This window comes from Centrocercus urophasianus, unplaced genomic scaffold (assembly GCF_019232065.1).
Source record: "Centrocercus urophasianus isolate 14NV4802_14NV808 unplaced genomic scaffold, USGS_Curo_1.0 seq_16, whole genome shotgun sequence".
Taxonomy (NCBI): domain Eukaryota; kingdom Metazoa; phylum Chordata; class Aves; order Galliformes; family Phasianidae; genus Centrocercus; species Centrocercus urophasianus.
In genome coordinates, this window is record NW_024884711.1 from 42,627,436 (window position 1) to 42,640,477 (window position 13,042).

Sequence of the window (13,042 nt, forward strand, 5' to 3'; positions counted from 1 at the left end):
AGTAACAGGAAATTGCTTTCTTTGTAAGTATGTATTAAAATCATTGTTACATACAGTAATCTTCAGCTTTTTAAATGGTCCAATGCACATTTCAATCAGGAAAATTTGCTTATCATCTACTGAAATGGAAAACTGTGCTCTGCTCTTTTCTCTCTCCTCAGTGGTCTATCAGGAATAGTACTAAGAGAATTAGAGTAGGGAAGTAAATCAACTTAGAAAATGAACATTACTAGTACTATTTCATCAAACAGCATTAAACATGTCTAGATATTTCCCTATCTCTATCAGATATTGGATGTTTACTCTTTAAGAAAATTTTCTATCCTTTACATTTCTACTTTTTGTGATAAATGCAAAAATCTTATTATCTGATTATTATTATTATTAAATCAGAAGCAGCTTAGAATTATATCAAGATTTTGTACCCTGAAGTGTAGGTCCAGGCTGGTAAGAGCAATCCTTCAGGAGTAACCAATTTTGAGGATCTACACACAGAGAACAAGCGGATAAGCTAATTAATACATAATTAGATGATCAACTAAAGCATCCATTTGGCTGAGTGTGGTGATTTAGAGCCTGTATTATTCATCAGATTTGAATATCTGGGAAAAAAAGAATCTGTTAAATACTGTTTGGAAATACAGAGGTTTGTGATCTTTCGCAGCAGTGCAAAGTACTTGTGAGAGCAAATCTAAACCGAGAAATCTCCAGCAGCTTTCCCTTTGTTATCTTAATAACTAAATTCTGCACATTTTACATGTTTCTTTGAGGTCTTTCTTCGGTATCTCTGCCTCTTAATTTGCAGTTTCCAGCTCGATGATGACCATGTTGGGCTCTGGTAGTCTGTGGTGGAAGACAATTGAGCATACAATTTTTTTACTCATTTTTTATACATTTCCAGTTGATCTCTAAACTTCTGATGAAACAAGAGAGTGTGAGGAGAGAACTTCACAGTCAATGCATCAAACCACTACCACAGAGCTTTCCAACCTGGTGCCTCACAACCAATGAAGAGCTCTGATTTAACGGGGGTTCTCCGAGGTGATATGCTATTTCCTAACTCACCAACAGTGAGAAACATTTCTGTCTCTCTTCGCTGTTGCTGCCACTTGAATCAGGCTATGAGTATTGCTCTACAGTAGCACCAGTTAACCTACAAGATGATGTGAGGTTATGCTACACGAGGCTTTGTGGGTGCATAACTTCAGCTTTAGCATTTAATTTGTCAGCACAGCTAACTGCCCTCTGCTCTTCACTCCATAGGGTATGGCTGCACACTGAACTCTGAACGTGGTGAAACAAAAACCGTCCTTTTTATTTTGCAGTTGGGTAATTTTTATGGTTAGACACCCATCCAGCCTGGACTTGAGCACCTCTAGGAATGGACACCCACAGCTCTGGGCAGCAGTGCCAGGGCCTCAGCACATCTGGAGTAAGGAATTTCTTCCTAATGCCTAACTGAAATCTATCTTCCTTTAGTTTAAAGCTGTTACCACTCATCCCATCACTACACTCCCTGATGAAGCCCCTCCCCATCTTCTCTGTAGCCCCCTTTGAGTACTGGAAGGCCACAGTGAGGTCTCCCTGCAGCCTTCCCTACCCCAGGAAGAATAAATTGAGCTCTCAGCCTATCTTCATAGGAGAGGTCCTCTGAGTGGTCCTCTGAGCATCGTTGTGGACTCCTCTGGGTCCTTCTTATTTACTTACTATGTTAACCACCCGCAAGAAAGGTCTTTTCCCCTCCAGGACCACTGAATTTGCTATGCCAAGTATTTCATCTTTTTACTTGAAATGCAGCATTTCCTGTGACCGTCAATCCTGCTGCTTTGTGTTGAGCATGCTTAATCCAGGTGCGATTTCCAAGTTCTCTGACAGAGGACCCAAATTCCTGTTCTTTGATGTGGTCTACCATGAATCTGGGAACAGCAGTAGAAACGCTCTGGCAAAGAAAGAGAAGCATTGTACCGTAGGAGCAACATTAACCATAAGATAACTCCATGAGTATTTGCAAATTGAGAAATTATCATGTTCTTTGAGCCAAAAAGTAATTTAATTTGATGATATTAAAAGAAATTAATTACCTCTTTAAATATATGGGAATGTTTTCCTTCATTAAATTCTTTTTTAAAGTTACACTCATGAAAATTAAGATCTTCTAAATATCAGGTATCAAGAACTTTCTTCAAAGAATAACAGGAAATGACTAATACAAATATACAATGAAGCCATTTGGTCATTTACACAAAGGAATCTTCCTCCAGCTCTTTAATGGACTAATGCATGCTGAATTGTAATGGGGCTAATTTGCTCAACACCTACTTAAGGAGAAGACTCTGGGGTGCCTCATTTTTCCCCTCTCCTGGGCCTAACAAAGCAATATATTGCCTACATGAAAGCATCTGTGACACTTTGATAGATGCAGTGAGCTTCAGCCAATGCATAATTGGGCTCTGCTAGGAGAAGTGTCTGAAATTGCCTTTCCGAAAACACGCTTTAAAGGTCTATCAAAATCAACAAACAGAATAGAAAGTATCTAGGATTTGTTTCAACATTCATCTCACTCTTGTCTTTTACAGCTAAAACATGAGCTTGGACTTGTGGAAACAGGAAGACATGACTGGAAGGTCAAAAGGACTCTTCCTGTTTTGTTCCAAGCACCCGCGCTCTGTCAGCCACAGCTGGTTTTGTGTCAGAATCACATACAGGCCAGAGGTAGTAATAATCTGAAACAACATCAGCGTCTCACCTGCGTGTCACCCTCCTACTTTCATTGATATGTGAGCTTCATTATCCTCCAGAAGGGAAAATTCAGACAATCTGTCTATTGGCAGCTGTTGCAACATTAAAAAAAGTCTTTGCACGTGTAAGTGCATAGATTTTTTTTTTCCTAAGGTAAAATAAATGCCCTGTAAATGGAGTCACATGCTTACATTATTTTACAAACCTTGTTGTTTTTATTTACATACAATAATACAAACAGATACCAGACATACAACACGCACAGGACAAGATTTTTAGATTGTGATCCAATTCTCATATTTTAATAACAACATCTTTATCTTTCAGTTTCCTTCAAAACATTTGGAGAAAGTGAAAAGGAAATAAGTGTTTGTATTTCTTGACCACTGTCATGCAGCATCTCATTCAGATACAGAAACTGTATTGGTTTTTTTGCAGGGCTTTTTGGCAAGCAGAGTCATCAAGGCCAGAACTGGTGCACTGGGTAAAGATTACTTTTCAAGGCATCAAAGGTCTGATATTTTTCTCCCCTACAAGAAAAAGACTTTATAGGAATCATTACTTTGTTACATGGAAAACACTCCTTTCTGTGGGTTTGCCCCATATGCACTCAGTGGCTTAAAAACAGAGCAGAAGCTAGAAGGATAATGCTGGTTTGATTTCATCCCAAGTTTTCGGAGACTCTTGGGCTTTATGGGAACACACAAGAGGTATGCCTGGAACAGCAGGAATGGTAGGACAGTCTTTGTTTTTTAACTGGGGTACAGATACCACATATCACACAAAGGTTGAGTGTTTGGGAAGGGCAGATCTTTTAAGATTTCTGGGAATCTACTGTTCCGTGAATTTGAAGCCAGCAAAAAACTTTCCTCTTTACTGTGGTAGAGGACTTGGGAATTGAATTTGCATTTAGTAGCACTGGCATGGGCCAGAGGCCAGCAACATTCTAAAGCAAGTAAATATCTTTGCTCTTCAACACCACAGAAAGACAGAATAAGAAAAAAGCCTTACAGGATGGATGGAGCACCGGTTGGTTACATAAAGGAGCAGGTTTACTGAATCAACCTCAGAAAGGCAAAGTGTCTTGTGAAAAGAGGGCTTAGAATCATAATCATAGAGTATGCTGAGTTGGAAGGGACCCACTAGAAGAGCAGAGCTGAGTGCTGCCCCTCCATTCCTCTGGGTCACCACAAGGCCTCCCCTTGTTGATCACCACTGCCCACTGTTTTATCCTCTACTACATCTGGATGTCGTATTCAAACCCATCAACATCACCAAACCAGGAAATATGGGATTTGATTCACTTTATTTCTTATGTATTATTCATGACATGCTATAAAACATTATGAAGTTAATTTAATTGCTCGGCAATTAAAATACCTGCTTCTGTATACATAGATAAACATATAAAATTTACAGCCTTAAATGGAGATGGCTGTTGTCACCGTCTCTGTAACTAACTGACGTGAGCAAATGCCTACTAAAATTGTGCCTTTTCTCTTTTACAATTTCCCCATCTTTAACAATAAGAAAAGCCTTGCTCAAAATGTTTCCTTCTTTATATTCTTGCCTTTGGATAACTGTACAGTCCTATACAGTCTGACCAGATTCTTTTAGACATGCCATAAGTGAGAGTATGGTATTTAATACTGAAATTTTGTTATTTGAAGATATTTGATGTTACATGGGATTTTTTGATTTAACAGAGTGATACGAAATACACTGAAGGCACAATAGAAAGGGAAGCTACACATAGCAAAACATAGCAGTTGCAATATACAGCTCAATCATAATACCAATGTAATCCCCATCATCACTATGTAATATAGCCTCTATTATGACACTGGGCATTCTCATTCACCAGGAAGGAATATAGAATCGTAGAATCATAGAAAAGTTTGAGTTGGAAGGGACCTTTAAAGGCCATTTAGTCCAATTCCCCTGCAATGAACAGGTCCCCCACAGCTCCACCAGGTGCTCAGAGCCCCATCCAGCTTGACCTTGAGTGTCTCCAGGGATGGGGCACCCACCACATCTCTGGGCAACCTGTGCCAGTGCCTCACCTTCCCTATTGCAAACCACCTCTTCCTTATATCCAATCTCAACCTCCACTCTTTTAGTTTGAAACCATTTCCCTTGTCCTGTCACAACAGACCCTGCTGAAGAGCCTGTCCCCTTTGTTCTTACAGCCCCTTTCAACACTGAAAGGCTGCTCTCAGCTCTTCCCTGAGCCTTCGCTTCTCCAGGCTGCACAGCCCCAGATCTCTCATGCTGTCCTTGTAGGAGAGGTGTTTCTTCCCTTAGATCATTTTTGTGTCTCTCCTCTCAACATGCTCCAACAGGTCCAAATCTCTCTAGTACTGAGGACTCCACAACTGGACACAGCACTGTGTGGGTTGAAATCAGTTTGAGCACATTTCTTCAAATTCTTTTGTTAGTTGCCTTTTTACATGCTGTGTTGTACTCAGCCAGGTATACTCACCACCTATGCTGGTCTGGTAACTCCAGAGATACACTCTGTTAAGGAACTCGTGGTGAAATATTTACACCACCCAACTGACATAGAAGTCCAGCTAAAGTGAAGGCAACCCTCTGGTCTCCTTTGTGTTGAGATAAAGTCAGCTTTCTTAGCAACCATTGAGATCAGTGACACTCTTCATTATTCTCTTTGAAGGCAGATTGCACTTTTCCCATCTCCATTCAGCCTTCTTCCATGGTACAGGATTCCTGGTCAGTCACATAGGAAGCAAATGCTTTTTCCCTGGACTGAATACAGAGTAAATGTAGAATAATGAAGTGGGCAATATTAATTTTGGGAGCAGTAAGATTTTTTTGGCAGCTGGGTATATTCATGCGTATGAATCTGATGAAATATGGCATAAGGAAACAGAATAACACAGAGATATGTTTTCTTAAAAAAAAGAAACACAGAACCCATCTATTATATTTAAGATGACGTGCAGCTGTTTGTTAAGGGATAAGGACCCTGCTCAGGGGACAGTGAGAGACCTCAGCTGTTACCCATTATATGTGATGTACTCTCAACCACAGCATATTCTGCCATTTGCACAGATGGTGGACAAAATAATATACAGTAGGAAGCTCAGAATCTGATCAGCAAAGTAGGCATAACGGACATAAGTACAAGTTTTATATTAAACAAAATGTCAGCCTGATGGGCCATATATAAATATAGGGAGGAACTAAATGCCGTTCTCTAAAGCTGCTGCGGTGGGGTCCCATTGGTATTATTTGGACTACAATTTACTGTTGTTTCACTGAAAAGTGGGAGAAATTTTCTTTAAATGTTGTCCAGAAGTAGAAAGTGAAGCAGCAGCTGGAAACGTTCGTGGGAATTTTTGTGTACAGACAGTGAGGAATTTGTTCTCACACACAAGTACAGATTCCTGGCTGTAACAGCTACAAGCTCCTCTAGTAGCAATAGCAGGGGATGTAGCAAACGAGGAACAAAGGAATGACTTTCCATTATATTTGTCTCTTTATGTCTGTGTTATTATAGTAACTGATACTTCCAGCCATAGCCAAAAAAAAATAAGTAGCAATTTGGAGCAGTGGTATGAAATCCTTCCTGGTAAGTTCTACAGAGAATGCTAAGAGTTGTAGCATAGCAGGAACACTACTAAAATACTATCTCTGTTCTATTCTTTTCATTTGAAGAACGATGTAAACATTGAAAAATGCTGTAAAAGTTTATTTTTCTTGTGAGTACTTTAATATACCTGTGGGGACAAATCCTATGCAATGTTTGGGCAGGAAAATAGGACAGCTTTTCTGGTAAATCTAACCTAGCAATGCTCTGACCTTAGATCCTGTATAAGGCCATTCTCTGGGACCCTGCAGAGAAGAAACTGCAGCGCCCTCAATCTGTGCAGAACACTTGCAGCTTTGCATTAAATTAGTAACTGTTACCAAAATCAGTTTGGCTTGTCTTACTTTAGCTCTACAGAACTATGAAAGCAGATGAGTGTAACAGATTTGCCCAAACAGCTCTATTTCCTGAGGGGTTGCCAAAACATCTCTATTGCTCTTTCAAACCTCCCTGCAAATCAATAAAACTACTTACTAAGTTGATGCCTTCACATATTTTCTCTGGAATTTGCAGAGCAAAGAGCCTAAACTCCTGCCACCACACTCTGCTCTGATACTGCTCAATGTCCTTAGCCAAATATTTATAACGGATGGGGTTACTGAGGAAACTCTCAGAAATCTAACACGACACTGTAGGAGTTACAGAGGCCTCTTATCATTGTGTTCCCAGAGGTAGATAGATAAGAAGCCTTCTCTTGATTTGCTCTCTAATTGGTCTAATTAATCTATTATACAGAAGACCTAGAGGTGCATATCCAAAATCTTGCTGACTGGTTTTACTCAGACCCCTGTGCAACACAAATGGCTGTTGAATAAGGAGGGTAAGACCCGTGTGCCTGTAACAATTACATCTGAAAAGGATATGGCCACTGTCATGGAGTCATAGAGCAATCCAAATTTCATCTAACCCACGCCAAGGCCAATCCAGATCAAACTTTGGAATTAAATCAAGTTGCTCAGTGTCCTGTCTGGATCTGAATTTCTCCATGGACAGAAATCCCACCTCTCTGGATGATCTGTTCCAATGTTGACCCACCCACACTGCAGATTTTTGTTTTTTTTCCTAATATCTAACCAGAACTTGCTTGTTAAATTGCCTCTTGGATGTATCAATGTGCACCCCAGAGACACTCTCCCATCTCTATGATCACCTTTTGGGAAGCTGAGGGCAAAACTTAGAGCCATCCTTTCACCTCTTCTTCTTAAGATTAAATAAAACAGTCTTTCACCCTCTCTTTCTGGTCATGTGCTTCACCAACTTGTTAGTCCTAGACTTACTCTAATGTCTGTTGAGGAACCTCCCAAAACTGAGCTGCATTAATTTTTAAGAGACATGGAATTTCATTCCTAATAATCTGTGGCTACTTCTTGGTAACACAGCACTAAAATGCTGGGTTTGAGTTTGTAAATATCTGAGTTAAACAGCAGGAATATCTGCCTCTTTAAAGCAAAGCTTGGGATGTTGTACTGTTGGACTGAGAATCAGGAAGAGTTTCCTTTGATTGCTCCCAATTTTTTTTATGATACAGGTTCCATCTCTGGAACTAAAATCTGCTGTTACACAATGCTTGTTTTGAGCAGGGAAGGCACAATGGATGCTTCTAAGCTCTCATTTCAGAATATTCTTTTGCTAGAAATGACAATACTTCATGAAACCAAAGGAGAAGGGTCATTATGCTGCTATTCCATCAGTCATCAGAATATGGGACATCTCCTTACTATGCATCTGGGATGAGACACTGTGCTAAGTGAACTAGCTAACAGGATTATTGATACTGCACTGTTAATTTCCTATTAAGATTCTATAACATTTTTAGTGTCGATGGGAGGCAAAGTAAGCCATGATTTTCTTTTTCTTTTTTTTAATAATGCAACCAAAAACATTAATAAGTATGAATCTGTGAAGCTGATAACTGGCGGGTTGTTAAAACTGAAAAGCCTTCTACAACCATAGCAGCGACTGCATCCAGGTGTGATACCAGGTATACACACAGAAGTGCTCCTGCAGAAGGCATGCCTGTGTTCTGAGCAGCACCAAGGATGAGCAGCTCTGCATGCACCAGCCCTATTTTTATTCCTCAGCTCTGAAAGAACAGAGCTGAGAAGAACAGAAAAACAACTTTTCCTTGGCAGGTGAAAGAGGTTTTGGAAGGCAATCCAAACTGTAGAGTCTTACAGCAATCCAGACTGTAAAGTCTGCTGACCCAAATCAGACTTGCTATTACTTGGTGGTAGTTAAGAACAGTGGCAATAAGTACAGCTCCTCCTGCATAATACAACAGATCTCTCAATCCGAATAGCAATCCTGATCTGTGCATAAAGCCTTTTTTATGGTTCTGAGGTGAAATAATCCCCAAGGATGTGCATATACCAGCTGAATAGTCCCAGCAATGAAAATGAGGCCTTCATCTCTCCGATGTTTCCAATTCCAGACTATGACATAGCACCTGCTGTTTCACTCAACGTAACCTTAAACTGTAAAAATCTGATGCAAGAAAAACCTCGGCATCTTGTAAAACGCTGTTTAAAACTCTCTCACGTACCTGTCCCAGTCTTTCTTTCTATTCCAGGGCACAAGAGCACAGCACTCTCACCCCTGCCTAACAAACGTTTCCCACTGCGGTGAGCAGAGATGTGCTCACAACCAGCGCCTGGAAGATGCAGCGCGGTAGGAGGACGGCTGCTTGCAGGAGGCAGTCTTTCACAATAATGAAGATCTGTCAAGCTGTCACATGTGAAATCCCGTTCACAGCCAGCAAAAAGAGCCCCTGCTGAGAACCGTGGCTACAGCTTGAGAGCCCAGTGCAGAAAAACAGAGAACTGTGACATTATTTTCGAAGTTACTTACAATTTATTTAATAGTTCCACGTGGAAGTTTGCCATCTGCTTCGCTTGACTGGCCACCTTCTAAAGCACAGTAAACGCTGCCATCTAACGGCACCTCGTTGTCGAACACGAGCTGACAACTCACAGCGGCTCACAGAAGTAGTTTTGCCTGCAGAGCATCACTCGCTGTGCACAAAAGCAACCTGTGGTGCACAGGAATGGTGCCAAGCACAGCCACTGTGTCCATGCACACAAATCTGAGTTGTCCCAAAAGGTTTGCAAGGTCAATTTCTTTTTTCTTTTTTTTTTTTTTTCTCCCAAATGTAAGCTGCTCTGGAAGTAATACAGTTCAATCCTAAACTTGCTAGCTCTCAACTTTGATGTGCTTCTACTTATCCTATGCTTAGATTTGCCTATATTTTTCATGTTTTAATAGTATTTAGTACAGGAAATAACTGTGAGAATTGAGTAATTACTTGATACATGGGCTAAAAGTGTTAATCTTTTTTATTAGATAATGAGTAAAACTTTCAGAGTTTTTTTTGTCCTATTGGACAGTTCTATTTCATAGAACAATACAATGGCTGAGGTTGGAAGGCCCCTTAAAGATCACCAAGCCCCTGCTGTGGTTGTATTCTCTAACAGCAAATTGTGTCATGTAATAAACCAAGACTGAAAGATAAGACATCTCTTACAAACCAGACAAAACTATGTAAGCATCTGAGCTCTTTATTAATTAGCCACAGTTCATCAGCAGATCTGAGACAACTGTGTCAGTTCACCTGATGGAAACAATCTGATAAAAAACATTGAAAGTAATGTTAATACAAACTCATCCATACGTTTTGTTGTTCTTCTTTTAAAGCCAGTATTTATACTTAGGTACAGTAATTGTTAAGACTTTCATGAAACAATGGCTCTTACACAATCCCCTCTGATTTTTCAAACACTGCCATCACAGTTTTCCTGCGTTGAATGACACAAAGAACACATTGCGTATAACCTTCAAGCACAGCCACTGGAGGATCATTTGCTAAATCCACTTAGTTGCACGTGTAAAGACATCAAGAATCCTTCAGTGTAAATACTCCCAAAGGAACCAGGAGGAAGATGGTCTCAGACAACCTACAAGTGATTATATTTAAGCATCCTGAATGAGTGCCTTCACGGATAATGCAGTAATTATTTCATTTTGCTACAACAAGCAAGTTTACAATCCAGGCATTCTCTCTGAGGAGATGCACATTGTTCTACAGCCCTGTGTGCCTACTGATCATATTACAGCACATCTTTTGCAGATTTTTTCCATATAATCAGAAATATGAAGGAACAAAAAAGAAAAAAACAACATAAAAATTAACTCAGGAGCTCCACCAGCTGATTAAAAAAATACATATATCCATAGTTTGAGTTTCATCTAATTTTTACGACATATTTGTGGCAATCTTCTTTAAGGAGCATTTGCAAAATAGAATAATTACCATACTTAATAGATATTATAATCTCTTTACATTTAGAATACCATGCTCTGGGAGCAAGATGTTTTCTTTGCCAGAAAACAGCTGTCAGTTTTATCACAAATGGTGCAGCTTGGGACAAACTATGTGCCCACCTTATTAGCATCTGTTCCAGCAATACCATCATGGAATAATGGGAGGGAGATGGAAGATGTAGTCTGAGATTTATCTAGCTTCCTCCCATAATTTTCACTCAGCATTGATGCAATGAGACCATCTTTCTCATGCATCTCTTCGGCGTAGACCGCACTGTTGTAACGTCTGCGACAGTTTAAGAAAGGCTTATGTTTCAGAGAACGCTGCAGCAAATGCCTCCTGAAGGCCCTCTGAATAACAAGCGCTGACACCTCCTCTTGCTTTCTTTTAAGTGTAGTAGTAATTGGCTTGTAGGGAACATTAGATGGACTGGCAGCCATAAATTTTTCTTCCATGTGTAATTCAAGACCTTCAAAATTTCCAGTTTCTCCCAAAACCCGTTTAGTGAAGGCAAGCAAGATATCCAAGCAGTGAATCTTATCTCCACTCACCATTGGGAGGTCCATGGATATGAGCTGAATTGTGTTTGGCTTTGGAATGCGTAAGGGTTCTGCCAGAGCGTCTGCAAAGTCTGAAAGTGCAGAATATTCAATAAACTGCGTTGCCTGAGGATCGAAATTTCCCCAGGTTTCATAAAACATATCAAAGTCGTCCTCAGAAAGAGGATCTGCACTTTCTTCAGTGGCAACACTGAAATTCTCTAAGATGACAGCTATGTACATGTTTACAACAATAAGGAAGGATATAATGACATAGCTTACGAAAAATGTAATACCAACCACTTCATTTTTGCAAGTAGTGCTGTTCTTATTTGCTACGTTGGGAGCGCAATTTTTGGAATCTTTTAACACTGGACTCAAGAGGCCATCCCAGCCAGCTGATGTTGTAATTTGGAAGAGACAGAGCATGCTACTATCAAAGGTTTGAAAGTTGAAAAGGTTATCGATCCCACCTTCCCAGGCAAGACAGGCAAAATTTGTCATGCCCACGATAGCATAAATGAACATAACCAGAAATAGCAAGAGGCCAATGTTGAACAGAGATGGAAGAGACATCAATAAGGCAAAAAGAAGAGTTCGAATTCCTTTGGCTCTTTTGACCAACCTCAGGATGCGGCCAATTCGTGCCAAACGAATAATTCTCAGAAGCGTAGGAGAGAAGAACTTTGAAAAGGCTTCAGCAAGTGCAATACCTTTGAAATGAAAAAAAGAAAATATTTTCAGGATGTATCAAGGGCATTCTGCATTTACGGTCATTTTGTTACATTCCATGCTTTGGGTAAGGTAAGTCATCAACTTCATCCCTTCATATCACATCGCTTTCAAGTAAAAAGATTATCACCAGTATTGCAATGGCTTATGAAAGAGGTTAGGAAAAGCAAAACAATTTGTAATACCTTGAAATATTGCAGAATTATCAAGTTTCTGTTTAATGTGAAAAATGCATTCTCGCAAATTTCTGTAACTCAGGGGATGAAGCATGGTAGTATTTTTAAAAAACCCTTTACAAATCATTTGGCTTCTGGCTAGAGGCTCATGCTCTAGCTGCTTTCCAACTGCTCCTGCTGGCATGAGCCAGATGTTAAAAGCTGAAATTGACTATAATGCTTGGTATTCGGATAAGAGACCAGAGAAAAAGAAAATAAAACTGCTATCACTATTAATCCTCCATCACAATTCATTCCAATGATCCTACCGTTGCCTTCAGCAGTAGCAAAGTATGATTACAAACAGATGACCTAAGAACCAGCAGTCTTTTAGATTTCATGGAATAGCTTCCGTGAATAGGGATGAAACAGAAAACAGTTTTTCAGACCAGTTTTTCTTTACTACGCGCATTCTTTGCGCAAAGGTTATGAGAGGAGTTTCCACAGCCACAGACAGTCATGCAGACAAAGAATGGTGTTAAGCTATTCAATTTTCCTAAGCTTTCCTCACCAGCTCTCACGATCTGGCTTCTCAAAGGAAAGTCCTGGAAATAAAAGTCTCCCATTTTTCATACAAATGAATTTTTAACCCCAAATTACTTTTACTGAGAAAATGATGGCTACTTGGATTACTTACAAATCAAAAGTAGAAAAACATTGAGACTACCACAACGTAAGTACCACAGCTTAGAAAAGATGCTGCTTCATTAAAATGCTATTCTGGTAATTACTCAATAAAACTCATACTTGCAAAAGAAAGAAAAACGAAAGACAGAAAGAGGAAAGACAGAAAGAGGAAAGACAGAAAGAGGAAAGACAGACAGAAAGACAGACAGAAAGACAGACAGAAAGACAGACAGAAAGACAGACAGAAAGACAGACAGACAGA

The 13,042-nt window shown here is 39.8% G+C and overlaps 1 protein-coding gene across 1 annotated transcript in view; it reads right to left on the minus strand.

The window, feature by feature from the left end:
• Positions 1-9,960: 9,960 nt before the first annotated feature.
• Positions 9,961-13,042, minus strand: part of LOC122159413 (sodium channel protein type 5 subunit alpha-like) — a 42,811-nt gene continuing 39,729 nt past the window's right edge. Inside the window, exon 27 of the mRNA XM_042816963.1 lies at positions 9,961-11,919. Within this exon, the coding sequence (XP_042672897.1) occupies positions 10,775-11,919 (1,145 nt within the window). The 3' untranslated portion in view covers positions 9,961-10,774. The remainder of the gene's footprint in view (positions 11,920-13,042) is intronic.